This window comes from Myiozetetes cayanensis, unplaced genomic scaffold (assembly GCF_022539395.1).
Source record: "Myiozetetes cayanensis isolate MyiCay16 unplaced genomic scaffold, myiCay2020 scf1, whole genome shotgun sequence".
NCBI lineage: Eukaryota > Metazoa > Chordata > Aves > Passeriformes > Tyrannidae > Myiozetetes > Myiozetetes cayanensis.
Window position 1 is genome coordinate 84385875 of NW_026086604.1, and position 20669 is coordinate 84406543.

The following is a 20669-nucleotide window of genomic DNA, read 5'->3' on the forward strand; positions in this document are numbered from 1 at the left end:
ACTTAGTAATTTAATTCAGATGCTGTAGACTTTGAAATGCAACTGGATCAATAAGAACTTAGCAACTGGTTGAGGGATTTTAGATCTTGAGGAGTTCTAAATCTAACATGATTTTCATGGTCAGTGAGAGACGAAGTCAACAGCAGAATAATGTATCTGATTACAGGTAGTTTAATGAAGTTTTATTGTCAAAGTAGGGTAGGAAATATTCCATCACATGGAACATACAAGCAAACACATTTCAAGACTATCTTACATATTATTTTAAATCACAGCCATATATCTTAGAACGTGTGAACCACTAGAAAATAGTACTTTGGTTGCCAAAAAATGAGTCTCTCAGGCATTTCTTCTGCTGAACAGAAAAGCTCAGACATGTGCAGTGAATTTATGCTTCTGTACGTGGCACTGTAGGATGCTGAAGATGGTCCAGTGTTGCTTCAGGATCAGAGGCTTCTCACAGCTATGTGTTTCCTGGACTCTCAATAACCAATTTCTGCGTGGCGTACAGCTGGCCAATAGTAACCTGAAATCAAACCAAAATATCAGAAAGCCGAAACTGGAAAGTAACCAGGTTATAATTTAGGCCTCGCAAGAGCGATTAAAAAACCCCCCAAGAATTGAGTAGCCCATATATTAAGCTTTCTCATAATTACATTTTTCTTTCTATTAGCACTTCTTTTTGTAAATAATACTGTTGTCTAGACCTTAAGAAACATAACCTATACATAACATACCTGCACATATAAAATCTTGAAATAATGACATTGAGGAATACTGTTCGAAGTCTTATATTAAAAATTAACATTAGAAGTTATTACAGATGAAAAGCAAGCAGGTTTTGTGTTTAAAAAAATGAAAAGAAGAATATAATGAAAAATCAAAATATGGATATAGTCAGCAGATATTTCTTATGCTTTTTGGGTGGAGAGCCTAGATATAAATTGTGTGGCATGGTATTATTTTTCATTTCCTTTGGAACCCTACTTTAATTTGCCTTACAAACAGTGAAAACAGTTAAACAGTTGTTAGTTCAGCAGTAGCATTTTACACACACTGGAACTACCTCTTGTTCATGAGATGGTATTCAGACCTTCTATATTTGGGCTTTCTAGTGCAACAAGGAAATGAAAAATTGCAAAAATGCAACACTGATGCTTTGATTCCTCTTGTTCTTTAGTACTTTCTGCCTTATAACTTTAGTAAATTGTAGTCAGGTGTGCAGTCATCATACACAGCTCTTCGCTTAGCAGCTGAGATGTGGAAGGAAGATGTTTCATGCAAGTAGGGTAATAAAAGCAGGAGAAGGCAACATTTATGTTTAAAAGTATGAATTCTGGAGTCTAATTTTTAATATCTATTATGCCCTTTCTTGCCCCTGGCTTTCTCCCTAAGGCCAGGGTACACAGTAGCTCTGTGTCCTTTTCACAAAAAAATCATATATTTAATTATGGGATTAGGACAAAAAAAGCTAGATGCTTAATTATACTAAACACAATATATTTAGTAGAATTTAATACTGTTCAAATTAAGCCTGACAGCAAGTCAGGCTCTCAAACTAGTAAAAAATTAGGGGAGGAATTTTTTTTGGCAGTTTCCATTTACCATTTTTGTGGGGGAAAAATCCTGGGCACTCTTAAATAGAAATTTCTCATCTATGCCCACACTCACATAGAATGTGAATAATATTGCCTTTTAGGAAATGAACTATTTCATCTTGATAAACAGCCTTGTCTGAAACTTGTAACTCATTGATTTTAATCTTGAAATATTTATTACAAGGGAGCATTTATGAGCTGCTCCATAGGAACAGAAGTTTTCCCTGCCAGAAAATATTCCCTTCTTTTGGCACTCTAAGTTACTAACTGCATATGAACAACTCTGATTATTTTTGAAATTACTTATGAAGTGTGTTGCATACAGAATATTTTAAACAAAGGCTGTAAGCAACTGTGGCATGTGTTACCAACAGAAATTTTAAGCTGTCAACAAGTGTTACTTGTCAAAGAGAACTCACTGCTCTGGGTTATGTGTCAGGCTATACACTTTAGTTGCTGCCTTACCACAAACCATGCTGTAGTACTTAATTTTTGTATACTGTGTTTTGGAGCCCAAAGAATCTTTAATCCTTTCCCACACAGTAGAGCAAATTTAATGGGAGGCTCAGAGGGATTACAAAAATGCTGAAACCTGAATTGCATTTTTTTTTCTCCCTCAACTGGGGAGATAGATGAGACTGAGTACGTGACTTCTCAGTCAATCATATTCAGCTGGGGCAGACGGCTTTGTAGAAGAAAGATACGAGCTGCTGTTTGCTGACCCTGTGCCAACAGGTGACATTATCTACTGCTGCACCTCTTGACTCAAACGCAATAAACCCACAAGATTTATGTGTGAGCTGCTTCCTTAGTAAAGCACGGGCGTGCAGGCATTTCAGAGAGCACAGAGCCACCAGTGCTGTGCTGTCAGCCTTTGCTGGGCTGCTGCAGCTTGCCTGCTCTGGTGCCTCCCTTCCAGAAGCTATGCCATGGCATTTTAAGCCGAACTTTGAAATGTAAGGATTTTTTTAAAGTCATTAGCCTTGAATTTCTAACTTTATGATCAAGCCTTTCCCATGTGCTTTAGACAAAACAAACAGACCTTCCATTTATAGCTGCTGAAAAATTCGCATCTATAAACATCCACTGCCTCAGCAGAAGGACCGCACCGGTATTTACACACAGACACTCATTTACCCTCCCAACCAAAACAGCTTCTTACAGTGTCCTCACAGATGCCAAGTCTAAAGAAAGCCCTTCAGCAGCAAACATCAATGTGGATCGTTCTCTGAAACTGGAGACTTAAGTGGCTACCTATTGTGTTCTCTTCTCATAATGCATGTTTGTAGCTTGTACGCCGCATGCCATTTAGTCTTCTGGTAGGTGGCTGGAAGCCAGTGCATAGGTCAGTGTCAGGGTATTTTCATTAATCACAGGAAGCTTTTGGGGAAAAAGGCTTCTACCATTTGTTCCGCAACTTTATTACCAAAAATTTTGTTTACCTCTTTAAGGTAACATATTGCAATTATATTCTGCAGGAAAGAATGCAATAATGAACCATGTTGTCATCAGGAGAAGACAATAAATAGAAATATTAAAAGCTGCTTTTCATTCTCTTTCCAAATTATATGATGTTTGAGTTCTGCCTACAAAACTACATACTTTTTAATCTTGCAAGCCCAACCTTCAAAACCTGACAATTTGTCCTTGTTCAAAGATTTAGCACAAGTCTACATGGTCAGCTGTTTCTTGTGAACTTAAAAACTTACTATTGCCTTCTGTCTGAATCCAGGAGGTGACTTAGTGCTTCATAATGGCATTTATCAGCAGATGTGAGATTACAAATGCTGTGAGATTACAAAAGAAATGACTGAATAGTTACTGATCCATCCTGTAACCAACTATTCCCTGGTTATTAGGTGTTTGTGTGTTCATATGGAAACAGTGCTTTTACTTTGTTGCGGAAAAGCAGCAATCACAGAAATAAGCCGCAGACAACAAAGTATCAGTGGAGTAGATCTTGCAGATCTATTGGCACTACTTGCAAAATACTATTGGAAGATCATCTTCAACTTTTGAAGATATGTGACATGGTTTGTTTTTTTTATTCATACAAACATTTTTGCAGCTCAGAGCTGGGGTAGAAGTGACTGCTTCTATTTTTGCCAGGCTAAAAGTAAGTTGGACAGGTTTTTAAAAAAATTATTCTGATTTGCCTCACTCATTTTAGAGTGCATAGTTCTGCTCTGAAAAGTATGATGGCATCTTTCCTTGACAGCTCTGTATAAATTCCAAATGGATGTCTACTTCAATAATCACCATATTTCCCCCTCCTTAGTTGTGTTGGCTATTCAGTATAAAGGTGTCCAGGCATCTCTTTTTCCCACATACCTTACAGTATTGTAATTATGTGGTATATAGCCTGCAAAATCTAACAAATCCTGCTGAGCCCTGACGAAGATACTTTTTCTCATTGTCACTGAACACTCATCCTTATCTTCCTGCCAACCCTGACAATCTCTGAACTACTAAGTACCTGCTTGGGTGAAGACTCACTGAGAAATTTCAATGTGAATAACCTAAAATTACTCATGGAAGTAGCTAGGCAGCAGACCTGAGGAAAGGCAATTCCCAAAAGGCAAAGTACAGCCCAAGTATACGCCCACGTGGGTGGAGCAGAATAAGAATGTCCACAGCTTCAGCAAACAAATGCAAAGTCAAAATTAAAAGAAATTGGACTTGTAATAGCTCTTAGCAGGATGGACATGCGAGAAGGAAACGCAACAACATAGGTCTCAGCCTTTGAAGGAATCTTAGCACCTTGCACAGGGGGTGACATATCTTGATTGAGTCTCCAGCACACAGAAACATCATCTTTCTAACTGTAACTTGGGTATGTTCTTATGTAAATCAATGCAATATGGCATTAAGGCAATAATGCAAAATTAGCAAACTGTCTTTGTTTATTTAATAACTTTCCCCTCATTAAAATATAGTTGCTGATGTAATCTCTAGGGAATAATTTTCTGCCCTCAAAAGCAAACCAAGCCCTGTTTTTTTTTCACGCCACTGTTTATTTTTCAATGGCAGACAAAAGCAGGAGCAGTCTAACAGGAGAGGGGGTGCAACACTCTTCACCATATGTAGAATCAACTTAGTGGTAAAGACAAGGCCTAAACACATAAAAGTGCCACCGCAGCATAACAGCATGAAAACACTGTAGTACAGCAATTCCTTTAGCTCTCAGTTATTTAAAAATTGATCTCCCGGGAGGGTCATCACTGGAGAAGTAACAAAGGTTTCCTGTTTTTCTCAAAGAAATGCAGATGGTAATTAAAACTGATACACTACAGATATTTTTACATATTACACGTTTACATATCTAATATATATGTATATAGACTGTTATATGCACAAGTATAAATATATAAAAGATATATTAAAACCCCACAATCTCTAGATAGTAAACGTAGCCATCCCCTCTCTTTTGTTACAAATTTGCAGGCAAGAAATGGTTACCTTATAGCAGCCAGGGATCACATAAATATATTTTCATGGTTCTTTATTACGGAGAAAAAGGAAAAAGTCCTGTTTATCACTATATTTGTACCACACACACACACACAAATATACTAAACCAGATTGTTTCTTCCTGTTGCACCTGAAAAGTTGACAGGTTTATCTCACAGGCCCCCTGCCGAATCTTAACTAGGAAGAAAACTCCCCAATGACACTGCAGCCATATCACATATACTGCTGCCAATCTGGGCCTCTAACACCATATGAAGAAATTACCCATTCACATTTTCTTGTACTATGACTATCAAATGCTTCTTAAGTGAATGCTGACACGAACAGAAACACAGAAGAATAATGATTACTTTTAAGAGCTGGCAACAGTGTTATAAGTTGTTTACCTACTATGTCTTGTGTTGGATGATGACAACCAATTTCCAACCCTATTGGAAATGTAAGTGAAGTGGTTATTGTTTTTAAGAAGGATTATCTCTTTTTCCTCATGCCCAAAACTGGATATGCTATAACACAGCACACTTCATCATAAATATTTTTCATATTAACTGAGGTCAGTTTAATGCTTTTTGTTTGTTTGTTTGTTTTTAACGAATACAGACAGCATTTTTTGCAGTGATCTTATACTGCAGTAATAAACACACTAGTGTGGTACATAGTAATTAAAGAACTCAAATGGAACCAAAACCTTAACAATAACTTCATTTTTTGGCCAAATTTTTGTGTTGGTATTGAATGCTGCAGCAGCAGCCTTACTTCTTTTTACTCAGGAAAGAATGTTGAAAAACTGCATTTGGCTTCTTAGCTTATTCCAGTTCTTCAGAGCTAGAATCAATGTGGAAAAAACTGATTTTGGAGATATTTCCCTTATTTTAATTGATTCCATTTGTTTGCACAGAATAGGAAAGGAAGTGAAGGAAAGCACACAGCTGAGAAGTTGGAACGATTGTGTACTTTACTTCTGCCTATGTTTTGCAAATGCTGTTTTCTTTGTTTCATTGTGCCATAACATCTTCTACAACCACTGCCACATGAAGCTTTTGAAAAGGCAGGAAAAAATAGTTTGTAGCTACCATTTGTCTGGCTTTCACTAGGTAGTGAAGTAAAGTAAACTAGCTAATAGGCAAGAATTTATCTGAAGGTTTTTTCTCTTAATAACGATAAATTATGTAATTTTGTTAGAACCATATGCACTTTATCTTGGTACACCTTCATTCAGCCTATCAGAAGGAGGATGACACATTTATTTAGCACTCTTATTAATTTATTCTGTGGGTCTCCTTGGAGAGATACTCTTCAGTGAAAAGAGCAGAGAATCATATCTATTCCAAAAGCAGTTAACACATAAAATCCTGTAAGCATATATATTCATGTGTATTTGTATATGGTGATCTAAAATAGCAAGGGAGTCTTCTTTTTAAATGCTTAGAATTTCTCAGTTAAGAGAATCCCTTTTTTTTTTTAAATTACACAAATGTTCTACTGACCTTACAGACAAGACGGGCATGAAAGACACGGCCTCTCCTCCAAATAGCTACACACTTGATGTATCTTGAAATAACAAGTAAGGATCCTCAAAGAGGAAAGGAAAACACTGGAAAACTTTCAAGCCCCTTCCAGTCTGGGTTGTTCTATGATTCTATGAAAGCCAAGTGGACCAGATCCTGTGGTCCGCCAGTAAAGTCATTCTGTTTCACTTCTCTCATTTCCTGCAAGCCACTCAGCCTACAGATAAAAAGGAGTGTGACAAGGAAAATGCCACCTTAAAAGCGCACAGGGCCCAGCAGCAGATGGCACAGGCTGCAGCCTGCTGCACAGGGGAAGAATCATCCCTCTGCTGCTGCAAAGGTTACCTCACAAAGATGTCAGACAGTGGGTCACAGGAAAGGAAGCAGTGACTGATTTTGGGCTTAAACAACCAGGTGAAGGTTTGATTTAACACACAGCCAAGGAAGAAGCAGATCTGCAGATGAAGCACTCTGACTGGGTGTGATCTTTGCATACTTTCAGCATCCTGGCAATCTTCAGACTCCCACCTCTCCTACCTCCCTACTTGCTACCTGCTAATATTATTTCAGCATCTTGCCTTGTCGCTCTCATTTGCATAGGAAGCCTCTGGCTTCACAGAGCAGCTCAAGCTCTTCAGAAAGCCAAACAGGGAAGAAACTGGTCTTCTAAAGAGACAGTCCCATCTGAGTAAAGGGGAAAAACTTAATATAGGCTGATCTCTTCTCAACATGGCATGCAGAAGAGAAAAATCACTCAGTTAAGATTCTGAGTGTGACAAGGAAAGGAATATAAAACGTTAGTACTTGAAAATACAGAGACAAAGAACTGGATAACATTGTGCTGAGTGTGGTATAACAGGTAGCCTAGTAATGCTGAGACATTTGGTATGTAAATGCCCAAACCATTCACAGAGGACCCTATGTTTTGTAGCAACTACATAAGCAGAATTCATCAATGCCAGTGCGAGTGCCTGCCTTACTTTTGTCAGTAGTATAATACAACAGCCACTGTCACAAAACACACATTCTGCACTATGTCCATGAAAATACTGTAATGTTTGTGTATCGCAGATACACTAACTCCACAATACATACAAAAAACTAAATTGTCATTATAAAAGGAAAAGTTCACTCTCCAGTGTCTACTTGGATCACTAATTGTAAGAGAATTTTGGAATGAAACACTGAAGAAAATTAAGTCATTATCAACAGGTATAAGCAGATAATAAATATGCTTACTGAGCAGTGTGATCAAGCAATTCTTTAGCACTAACAGGCTTTCATACTGTGAACTACTGCAGAACTGAGTGGGCACAATATTATAACAACTGCCATAATTTAAAGACCACCTTTTACAACATTTGTGTTCAAAGGCAGATGCCAGAAATGCACTGTAATGAAAGAATCAACTTTAACTTTATTTCTCATGTAAACTGAGGAACTTGGCTGCTGGAAAGAGCTGCAAAACAGTTACACAAAGCTGTTATGGCATGTTTGTAGGTTAGTATCTTTCAGAAAATTACTTATCCACCTGTGTCCCCCTGCCTTTTTTTTTAATACAGCACATCACCTTCTACATTTATCCTCCCTCCCAGTTCCAGAAAATTTCTGCAAAATTTCTCATTTTGTCCCAAACCACTGGAACTTAGAGGTTCCAGAGATAGTCAATGGTACATGGACTTCCTGTGTTTTTAATTGAGATTTCCCTGTCTAACTGATGATTTTCTAAAGCCTTGAAAAGCTTGCATGCTTTATCTTCACCATATTTTTAAGTGAACAGTACATAAAGTAAGTGCAAGGCCTCCAAGTACGTGCATTGGGAAAGGCTGAACTTCAGGAGCTAAGACGTCTTGAGACAGCAGGTATTAAGATACTAAGGACTGAAAAACCAAACTGGCGCTGGATGTAGTTCTGGGAAGATACATCTGAGAGTCTGTACAGAAGATACATGCCAGAGAATAAATATGTTGGAGCTCGCACAAATCAAAAGTAGTCCAGGAGTGTGCAAGCCCAGAGCGGTGAGAACAGCTAAAGCTGACGATTTTTCAGTGAAGAAAACGCCACAGTGTTTTCTGCACAGGGCAATGCAGATGGCTCTAGAAAATGCGTTCGCTTTGGTCACCTGCTGCCTTTGACGCCAGTAGCTGTTCTGATCCCAGTAGCTATGCTGATGCCAGCTGGGCCTGTGCTCACGTCCATTCAGAGTTCATACCTGTAGTACCTCACATAGCACAGAGTCACCACCCACGCACATTTGCTACACTTTCCCTTTGATTTTTATGAGCAAGAAGCTTTCACAGCACCTGCAATACCAAGGCATGTGACTGCACGATCACCTGCAGTAATAACTCCATGAGACAAATGGATAACGAGTACACAACATGTATTATGCTTGAGGACTCTCCAGTGGGAGCTGAGATACCGCTCCATGCAGCATCCTGCCCAATATTTTATAGAAAGTATATATAGGTAGCAGAAGTACAGAGAGGTACTTCATTAATGCCAGTGTGAGTTCCTGCCTTACTTTCAGAGCTCAGATCTTAGATTACTCTCTTAAACAAAATAATTAACTGTAATTAGTAGGAAAACTGCATCAATTAAGACAGGTTGGCACAATCACCTGCTATAGAAAGGTGCATCAAATGTTTTTCTTTTCATGCAGACCATACTTGTGTATATCTGGTAAGGCAATACAGTATTTAACTAAATAAACTTGGATTTGTTTTTTTTATTTATTCTGATTTTATCCAAAACACCAAACATAAAGGGGGATAAGTTTAGGTGACTCAGAACTGTAATACTGTTTAACCTAGCAATTTAAATTTTCTGTTTTGTAAATGTCTTTTGAGCCACAAGGATGTTTGAAAAAAAAAAAGCCTTTTTATCTGCTACTGAAGCTATATTTTAGGAAGTGAAAGCCATAGTGAGCTGATGAATTTTGGATTCAAACAGATGTTACCCATAGTTTAATTATTTGGTGGTGATATGCCTGCTTCAAGACTCCAAACTGTCCTCATCAAATTACTAGTGCTGGTTACAGGATACCACCAGGTACATTGCATTTTGTAAAACTGAGAGGTGCCTTGCCTTATTACCATTTTAAAGTAACAAGGCCTTTCGTGTTTTGGGGAAAAAAAAGCCAATTCTGTAACTTATATAATTTTCCAAGACATAAGAGACAGACAAACTTCATTTTTCCTTGTCTTCCAAGAAGCCTATAAGGATTAAACTTAATTTTATATGAGGAACAATTTACTTTAAGGTTCCAATATGTCTCTCTTTCTGCACTGATGTTACCTTACACACACTTCAGATGCGATTACAGGCTGAGCATTTCTCTGTGCCCAGTCAAATTACAAAATTGAATTTGAAAGAGCAGAAATAACAAACTGAATTTATCTTTAGAAAATATATCTGTATTTACAAAGACAAATTTTGTTTTGGATGTTTTTGATTCAATCTGCATCTTCATGCAGAAAGGAGCACACCATCTAGGTAAATTACTGTCCCTGCTGAAGTGTTGAGATCTCTAAGTGTAGCAGGACAGCCATAATATTTTATATTTCTGTATTGAAAAGACCTCCTTTTTCTTGGCAAAATTCTTACAGATTACAAAACTACAGTCTGTTCCTGACAAAATCACAAAGACAATTTCCTTGTTTATCTTACTTTCTCTGATGGAGGATATCCAAGGATTTCTTTTTTCTCGCTCAGCCACCATTTTTGGATTAGTATCTCCAAACCTGAGAGTGACCCAAGCTTTAAAGACCATTTTTCTCCCCCTCTTTTGGAAGAGTTCCAAGGAAAGATGTACAAAAAAAGAGCATTGCCTGGCCTGTCTACACTCTTTAAAAACCTGAGTATGGATCTGGTGAGAAGAAAGGACATCGATGTTTTAGGACTGAAGATGAATTTGTTGAATTTCAATCAAAGTTTGTGACTGTGAGTTGTCACTTGCCATCCACTGTACTATGGACACCCTGCAATCACTTCTCTGGTTCAGCTCAGTTTCCAAACTAACACATTAGTCAAAAAACATGACTTTGATCTACTTTGTTAAGTAACTTCCATGGAGCCACAAGTGCAAACAAAGTGAACCATTCTGTCCCTATCGAACATATTCCGGGTGATGGCAGATAGACTTCTGTTTCCCTACAGCCTCTCCCCTGCAGCAGGAATTGCTACCCCTGCCTCTCAGCACCTCACCAAGCCAAATCCAAGCCTTTGTGCTCAAACCTGCCCAAGTTCAGGCCAGAGCCCTGCCATTAAACTGCTCTTGAGCTGGGCAGCTCACGCTCACTCAGTTCCATACATAAATGAGTTAACTTCCCAGTGCTCTTCAGCCCAGCCCTTTTTACAAACACTAAGAAGAATTAATGAGGGAGAAAATAATTATTTGCAAACCCTCCAGCTTTTAAGCAGGAGATATCTGTGTTTGTATGGGTATAGGGTATAGCTTACATTAACTTGTTTAATTGGACTAAACTAAAGCAGCATTTTTTTCTTTTTTTTTTTTGGCAAAGATAAATTACTGGGTTTAGCACAGCTGGTAAGAGCTAATTCTGTACAAAGAGTTCTTTTCAGTAGTGTGGGTGGCAAAACACTTTCAGCAACTGGCTTAATTAGTTCTTCATTTTTTGCAATAGAACAGGACAGTTTGCAGAAGGAAAATAAAATGAGAGTTTTTAACAAAAGATGTGGTATAAAATAATTCTGTTTGCTCTTCTGGTTTTGCCAGTCCTTGCTTATTTAATACCACACTGAATGGAGGCTTGCCCAAGTATTTCCCAGTGCAGGTAACAATTAGAAGTGGGAGGTCAGCACTTACTCCAAATACAGGCAGGAAGCAATGTCTGTTCTTCCACACAGGACGGAGTAGAGCATTTCTCAAGCAAAACACCCTGGCCAAAACCAAGCAGCACAGTGATGGATGCACCTCTGAGGGCTTTCCACTTGGCAGAGCTACTGTAAGGCTTGTGGGTGGCTTTTTTACCAAGGACCGGGAACCCCGAGCTGCTAACGAGTTCCGGTCCCCTGTGCAACCTCTCTGACACAGATCATTTACACGACAAAAGGCAACGCGGGTGCCAAGTACAATCACTTCAGCTTCACTGCTCCCAGCGTACAGCCCACCAACTGCAGCGTAATCACCCACTGCTTCAAACAAGCACGAACTTTAACACAGACACCTTCCCTTCCATATGAGCTGGTCAAAAGCGCTCGCACTCTTCCACCAGCACATACGTGGATGTGCTGCTGTCAGCAAGTTACAGCTCCTACCAGATAAAAACTGGGCTTGGCAAGATCCACTTGACCTTCTAAATGTCAGTGAGATAAAGGGCAAAAGGCCAGAGAGGGCACAGATGCTTGAATTTACCTTCATTATAGGCCATCTAAGAAACTGCTGGAAATTTTTTTCTACCTCTGTTGTTTTGAATAAAGACTCTGGAGCTGTACTTCAGTGAGTTACAAATCTATTAAAAAACCAATCCAAAGTGCTACAAGCCATTACCAATGTTTCTTTTTCTTCTCATTAGACTGAAGAAAGGCAAGATTATGAAAAAATTCTGTTAGGAAAAGTTGAATAAGAAGGGGGAAAACAAATTAAAACTAATAAATAAAGAATATTTCATGAAGACAGACAAAATGACCAATTAATGAGGAGACTCTCCAGATATCTTCAAGAAAAAGCCATCAATGAAACTGCAAATAACAATGTCTATCTGTATCTACAGTTCCTTTTTTTTTTTTTTTAAGTTATTTTTTTATTTGTCCACTTGTTTCTGTTGGCAGCAAACAGAAGACAGAGGGGCTTCTCCTATAGATAATGTTAGTCAGATTGATTTAAAACAAGAACAATAAAACTTCTTCTAACTGCTCACTGCTCATTTACAGTTTGAACAGTCTGATATTGAGCATAATATTTCCTAATACATGCCTTTCCATAATAGTTGTTAGAAAGTCCATGGAATTTTGGTTATTGGAATGTTGTTGATGAATCTTGAAAAGACGATTTAAACACACATTCCACGTGTGGGGGGCAGAGGAGGCAATTATGGGAAATAAACTGAATCTAGGAATTTGTCAGTGAAGAATCCTGTCGGAAGTAATTTCTAATACAACGCTTTCCTGTTTCTGTGGCTTGACAGCTTACATATTTTTTCATTTTCTTTCCATTTATCTGTATAAAAACATCAGAACAAAAAGGGTAACTGACTGACACTAAACAGAAAACATTGAAGCTACTTGCACACAAGCTACTATGAGGGACATAAATGGAAAGCAGATTCATCCTTTATCTTTCAGTACTAATCTTCTCAGAGTTACTTTTAAGAAAAAGAGAGCAAGACTAACTGGCAAGAGATTGAAAATGATTATTTAATGTATATAATGTATTATGTCCTTTAACATGCATTGAAAAACTATTTTGCTCATTCTATGCCAGCTTGTTTATTTTTCTATTCAAAAATGCTGTATAAACCTTACATATAAGCCTGTGCACAAAAGAAAACCCCCTCTGGGGAAAAAACACAGAAAAGTGAGCCAGTAGATGGCATTGTGGCACTTCAAAAGACATTCCAGAAAATTCCACTTAAAAAACATGCAAGCCTAAGTACTGTGTTTAACCACTTACTGCTTAACCAATGCAGTATTTTACTCCTGCTCAATGCTACAAATGCACAACTGAATAAACAAAACCACACGATGTAACTCCACTGTCATATTAGTCCTGACACAAATCCTGTCTGCTCTGATTCCCAAATCCATAGCTCTGTATGCGAGATTTATAATCGGTCTTAAAAGATGGTCCTTATTTGATGACTAACGTACCATGAGCCATGGCCATCAAAGGTATACCAGAAAAGAAGTGAAAACTATTTACTAAAAAGCAATTATATACAAGATCTTACAACCAATGCAGATATTATTCCCTGCCATACAGAAACTACCGTGAAATAGATATCCCTTAAAAATAAAATATTCCCACTTTCTTTCAGTTAAACTGCTGATATGCCTTCACAGCTAGAGATGAAAAGACTGTAGCAACCCACCCATTTCTTGTGTAACACAGCAGTTCTCTGTAGTGCTAAAACCCCACAAACTCAGAGCCATACTTTACTTTGACCATCTCTGAGGAGGGGTTTGGAGCAGGGACTTCTGGAGGTCTCTTCCAGTCCCAGGTATTCTATGAGGCTTATATACCAATACTCCTCATGACATTAGTCTTTTAGAAAAGGTCTAGTTTCACTATGGCATTCAGTTGGTCAGGAATTTCTAAAAATCTTTGTATCATAAAAAAACCTTTCAGGGTAGTGTAATTTCATCTGCCTACCTTAAAAATCTTCATTAAATTCAATAGCACTAAGTGTCCAGTTGCATATATTTATATTTTTTCCATGTAATTACTTCTAAAGCAAACTAAAACAGTTTAGTTTTCTTAATGGAAAATTTCATCTTCAGGTCTCAATTAGCAGAGAGCCTAATACTTGGATCAAGAAACAAAGAAGCAACTTAAACTTCATTTAACATGTTAAACATTTAACACAGTTAAACAAACTAATAGATCAACATATTTTGCAAATTTAATATCTACAAAAAACATCATACTCACTTAATAAAGCTGGGGTTTGTATATTGAATTTCCCTTCTTTTAATTAAAAATAGCTTTTGAAACCACAGAAGAATACAAGAAAAATGTTTCTTCCATCCCCTCTGAAGTTTCAGCATTACTGCGAATGTTGAAATATTAAAAATGGATGCCTCCTTTGTCAAATAAAGGTGGTCAGGTTGGATTGGAGCACCAGGCGAATAAGGAATAGGGAAAATAGTTTGTTCCTCTTATCTTTACTTCTTTCTAAGTGATCCCATCCGTAGAGGTAGATGACAAGTGTCACAAACCCAAAGCTGTTTCAAGAGAATAGAATGGCATAGTGGGGGAACATAAGCACTGATCAATCTGTCAGTTAAAGGATTCATCCTTTCTGGTATGTTGTCCCCACCATGGGTCACAAGCAGTTCCTCAGGGAAAGGGAGCATGAATATGATCACACACGCATACATCCTTCTGCTGAAATGCCTCCTCTGCTTCCAGTGACCACAACCTTTTGGCAACTTCAGGGCCATGTGACTACTGCCATAACACCATTTAACAGACTTGATTAGTTTGTCTGATCCTCATTTGAACTCATCTACCTGCTAGCCTTCCCCAGTGTGCTGTGGCAATGAGTTCGACCACATAAATGTGTACTTTGTACCTCTTTTGAACTCTCAAGCTTGGTGGCTGATCATTTTGCTTAGACCTTGTAAAACATTAAAACTAGTCCCAAAAATATGTCACTATTTTTATTTTCCTCAGAAATATCTTTTTCTTTTAGGAGAGCTTTTGAGTGGTATGTTCCACATGGAAAGATTAATTCCTTTGTGTACAAACATCCAGATACAAGGAAGGAGGAGGTAACTTCCTTATTATCCACTAGAAAGTACTCAACAATATATCCATGTGGTCAGGAGCAGATGAAGCAGGACTAATAGCTGGCACCATTTCTGAACAGGTTGGGAGACCTTGACCCCTGCAACTGATCTGACAGCAGAAGTAGAAGTGACCTCACTGATTGTTCTTACTATTGTTAAGGCAGAGTCTTTCAGACTGCCCAGCTGTGTCTAGGGACCACACTCTGGGTTAGAAAGTCTACAGTATTGGAGTGGACCCTTGGAATAAATACAGCATGACCCTGCGTGCTGAACTCCAGAGTGTGTTGGCTCTCAGGCAAAGGGAAGTATCCTTCAACATCTTATTTATGGTGTATGTTTGGTCTTGTATCCTGTGAGCCTTGGTGCTGGGGACTGACACAGAACCAGGAAGAAGATGACACCGTCTCACCTCATAATTCTGCCTTCTGAGAAATTCATATGCAACTTAAAATTGCTACAGGTCTCTCTTGCCTGCATTGAACTGTGATTTGGAGGGGACACCACTTATGTGCCAGTGAGAAAAGAAATTTGGTTATTTTCTTGTGTTCATCAGTTACCCTCTGCTATCATGAGAACGCTTGATGAGGAGAGCTGCCTGACCCATGTCAAGATGCTTTTTGTGGCAAGATTTGGCCATTCTGCCCTTTGTAGCTGAATCCACAGAACCTGATTTCTTTTCAAACCCATCCAAGTGCTTGAACTTTCTGTCCTTTGGCATACTCATAAATGTTCATTTTTCTCATGCAGCCAGTGCTTCAAGAGAATCAGAGCTGGAATATACATGGAAAAGGATTCATACTCTGATCATGCCAGGTGGTATTTTCCCAACGTATTCAATGGCTCCCGGTGCAGTGGCCAGCCACACATAAACAAATTATGCTGCATCTAGTATTTGTTTGTTGTAGAGAATGGCAATTATTGCTAACCCCAAAGACAAGAGAGTTTTTGAAGATGGCTATTGTTCCAAAATACATGTTGTAAACAATTGCTACAAATTATTTAATTTTTTTTTTTAAATGGGCTTGGTGCTGATTCACCAGAGCTGATTCACCAGAGCTGTGGCCACTCTGGGTTTAACCCAGCACCAGTCAGTGGGGATTTTCTCAGATACTAAAGAATTGGTGACAACTGAGGTTGTGCCACAGGCTTTCATTGCTCTTCCAGACCAAAGTTATAGTCAGAAAAAAAACCAAACCAAAACCAACTGCTCTTGCTTACACAGACATAAGGAAGATTTGTGGTAGGCTTCATGCTAACATAGTCTCTGAAGTGTTGCTTTTACGACTGGTAACTATTTGTGAAAGAGGAACTTTCTAAACCATAGACACATAAAACCATGGAGCATCTGGACCAGGCAGGGAGCTCAGTCTTACCATTCCCTAAGGGTGGAGGCTCCCCACTGACAACATCTGTCCAGAAGGAGAAACAGATGGCCAGCTCCTCTAGACTTTTCTGCCCACCTGACCTGATGTTCTTTACATCAGTCACTTGGGCAGATAAATAAATAACATTAATAAGGCTAATAAGAACCCCTGGGTAAATTAAAGAGTTAATTATGTGACAGTACTTCTCACTCCTAAACATTGGGCTAAATCGCTGGGGTTCTCTGTGTACTCACTAAAAAAAGCAGACTGACAGAAAATGCATTATCCCCAAGATACTACACTTTCTAATTTGCTGTACAATTCCAGGGTTAATTGACAACTTCTTGCTATTTCTGAAAGCAGATTTTTGACAGATTTTTCCAGGCACTCCGACACTGCCTACAGCAAATCTATGGGAGATACAATAACATCTACTGCTCACAAGTGAGAGTTCTCAACTCAGCAAGAATTATGTTTCTTAAAAAAACATTTGAAACATCTTACAAACTGGTGCACAGGATCTGCTGTACACATCAGCATTTATAGACTAATATTTCTCACTTTTGCAAGCTCGCAATCCAATCAATACTTACATTAAAATACACCAGCAAGGAAAAAATACAAAGAAGTGGAGCTAGCCAATTAGGAATTTCTTTAAATTGCAAGCATGCAAAGTGAAATACAACTAATAAGATAAAATTTTCTAATCTTGATTTTTGAGTATGTACATCCTTCCCTCCAACAACTCAGTCTTTAACTGCACAATGAGTTATAGGAAAGTTCTTAAAAGTGACATTTAAACCATATTTCTAAAATAGTAGGCTTATATTGTCTGCATTTGTACTGGTAGTAACTTGTGAAGCTGCCACCTCACTTTTAAAGCAGAGTAAAGATACTAAGTTCTCACAAGTTCCTACAGATACTTGGCAGCCTCCTACTAAATTAGTGGCTTTTCTGAAGGAAAGGCTACAGCTTGAATGCAAGCCTCTCTGTTTAATCACCAGAGAATCAGTTCAGGAGAGGAAAACTCTAAATGTTTCAACTACAGGGTAAGCTTACACAAGATCTTTTAAGTGATGAGAGAACCGCAATCATCAAGCCATGAGACCCAACAACATAGAAAAGGAGACTTCCTAAATTCACAGGTCCACAAACTGTCATTTTAAAGTTCAGACAGGACAGATCAGTGAGCTACCACAAAATAAGGGAAGGTGTATTCAGAGTCACTGCCAACTCCCTGGTGTTCTTCCCCCTTACAGTGGCTATATATCTCATCACCTACCTTTCTTTACTGGCCCTCATTTTCAGTCCCAGCTTAAACTACCTTTTGATAAACAGCAGGACAATAGTCACATAACACAATGGTTGCAAACTGAAGTTACTTCTCCCCTGCAAAGTCACACTGTAGTTTGTCCCATGGGGTGGCAAATACCTGCCCATCTCTCACTAGTTGAGATACAAACCTTCTAATGTATAAACTGAAAGCACTCTCCACAGGAGCTTGTATCTCACTGTGTTACTTTGTCCCAGCTGATGTAAAGAGACATAAATTCAATTTATTTCAGTCACAGAGGGAAATGTTGAATTGTTAAAGGATATTGTAAGAGACGGACTAAAACTTGCCCCAATTACTACAGCCCGCCTGAGTCAATACGCAAGAGCTACAAAGCTTCCCATGCAAACTGAAGAAGTTAATCTTAGAAATAAGAATGATAAATACTGTGCTTTCATCAAAAAAAGCTTTTCGTTTGAATTTCTGATTAGGCAATAATAATGTATTAAGCATTTGAGGGAGAAACTTTATCAGGAAATACAGTGATAACACATTTATAATTTTCTGTGGCTTAGATGATATTTGGCATAATTTCTCCTTAGGACCACCCCAGCTAAACTCTGATGCCTAAGTTCCACAGTTATTTCAAGTTTCCTTCCATTAGGAGGGTTATGAAGAATGACAGAATGACTTCTTATGTTGTGATCTAGTTTAAAAAAGCACAGGGAAGAACATTTTGAGCAGATGCAACGTGTGACTTGGCTCATGTCAGATTAATGAGTTTTCTACTTTATGTTTTTATACCTGAAAAGTGAATTAATGTATTTTCAGCCTTTGCCTTACTCTACTTTCCTTAAAAAAATAGATGCTGCCCCTGCACATGATACAGCCATGAAGTAACCCTGCCAAATAGGTACCACTCCTACAGAAGGGATCTTGCACAGTTTGTTTATGCAAGAATCTGAGCCAGGAGGAAAGCACAGTCAGGTCACTATGGATCTGACAGCAGATCAGAGGTTCTTGAGTATGCGTTTCTAAGGCAAAAGTCAGTCAAATACCATAGACTAAAATGATGGTGTTCAACAGCATCCAGTGTCCCACCTGCAGCCACTAGTTTCACAGTAAGGGAACCTGGGCAAGGGAAACTATTTCCTAATGTGATGGCAAGTCATCACTTGCAGGTCTGTTCAGTAACACCCACTGAGAAGGGCAGAAGCAAACACCAGTAGGCCACAGCTAATGTAAACAAACAAACCAAAATCAAAACCAACATTAGCCAATGCCAGACAAGAACAAACCATCATTTGGAGGGTAAAATGGTACTGGCAAAAACTAGCAATAAATATGTTCATAAAAGGCAGGAGCTTTCCATCTACTTCCAAACAGAGTAAGACTGGATGAAATCAGACACCAATTACTGCTAAGTTAAATGATGGGAAAGAAAATGATATGCATGAGTGCCCAGAATTTTAATATACTGCTTTTATACCAATAAAGGGCCATCTCTACACTATTAAATGCTGAGAATATAAATTTTTACTCAACGTGTTTTGCTTCCACTTTAAAAATATAAGAAAGAAAAAAGTTCCTGGCGTGGAGATTTGGTCTCCTTATGCCAGTAATGCTAGTCAATATTAGCATGTAACTTTTTAATGATTTACTACAGTGTTTGATTATCCACTCCCAAAACCCACCTTAATTAGCAGAAATATTGATTTTACAATGTCAAGTCCTACAAGCTTAAGAAATATGAGCTGATAAACCTAGTCCTGAAAAATAAAAAATTAAACTGATATAGTAGTAAAATTGTAACAAGGGGAAAATGTCCTCCTGCATCTAAATTGAGTTGCAGTAGATAACATTTTAAATAATTTTAGTTTGAATCCTGCTGAGGCAATCATTTATTGAATGCTGCCTTGACAAGCAAGTCACCAAGTGCTCCTTGAAAGGATAACTGTAGAGTTGCCACAACATACTGTCTGGTTCAAACTATTCTCTTCAAAGTATAATAGAGTCATAGCACAAAGCAAATGGTACCAAAGGTCTAGCTGACAAGCTTTTCCTATCAAGGAGAAAAGCCACCTGGTCCAAATTTAGTTTTTAAAAAGAATGACAGGAAGTTAGTGCTTTTTCTTTCAGCATACAAAAAAAGTCCTGTCAACATTTTTTTCCAGATTTCTATCTAATAAAATTGAAATTTCTCCTTCTCTTTTATATGAATATGAAATTCTGAGCATCTTTTCTATCTTGGAAACTATAGCATGGCTAGACTCAATGGACATATATTTAAAATAGCAAAAAGAACATTAACAGATAGACTCTGAAGTCTGAAGGGATAAGCATAATACGGCAATGTTACCTTCTGTTTTAAAGAGGCCATAGCACTGCCATTAATTCCCAAGATAAAGCTGTAACTATTTAAGCTACAGAACCTTCACTTCTTTTAAATTCTGCATTTGCACAAGCGGTTTTGAAATGAAATGTTACCAGCCTTCTATAACAAAAGACTAAACATTCTCATTAAGTGCCCAGAATGATCACTTAGAAGAGGACTCTTGTCACTTCACAGGTTTTAGAAAAATTTAGGACACACCTCCGTTTTCCTCATTTCTTTAAAGGACCAACCTACATCACCAGGTCAGCACTCATAGAAAAGGAAGGAGCAAACGGTTTCATGTAAAAAGAACATATTTTAATCCATTCTTCCTTGAAAGCAAATGTATCTTTCAGAAAAGATAAAAAGTGTGTCTTAGCTGTAAGTCAGTCCTTATGTAAAGAACTAAAGCAAATAACTAAATCCTGGTTAATATTTGACAGTTGCTGCCTTATGGAAACACTGAGGTCTGCAAGGACAGTGGCAGAATGATTAAATGGTAAAACACTATGTCAGCTGTTGAAGAGATTATAAACCAACAGCCTGTGTAACAGTAATAACAAAAAAGGCCAACAGGACAACAGCAAGCAGTGGCATCAGCATTACCAG

The 20669-nt window shown here is 38.2% G+C and overlaps 1 protein-coding gene across 2 annotated transcripts in view; it reads right to left on the reverse strand.

Moving 5' to 3' along the window:
- Window positions 1-148: 148 nt before the first annotated feature.
- Window positions 149-20669, reverse strand: part of LYRM4 (LYR motif containing 4) — a 92707-nt gene continuing 72186 nt past the window's right edge. For both annotated transcript variants that reach the window (XR_007629884.1, XM_050323277.1), the window contains one exon: window positions 149-526. Coding sequence is in view for 1 of the 2 variants with exons in the window: in XM_050323277.1 (XP_050179234.1) it covers window positions 464-526 (63 nt within the window). In the remaining variant the exon portion in view is untranslated. The remainder of the gene's footprint in view (window positions 527-20669) is intronic.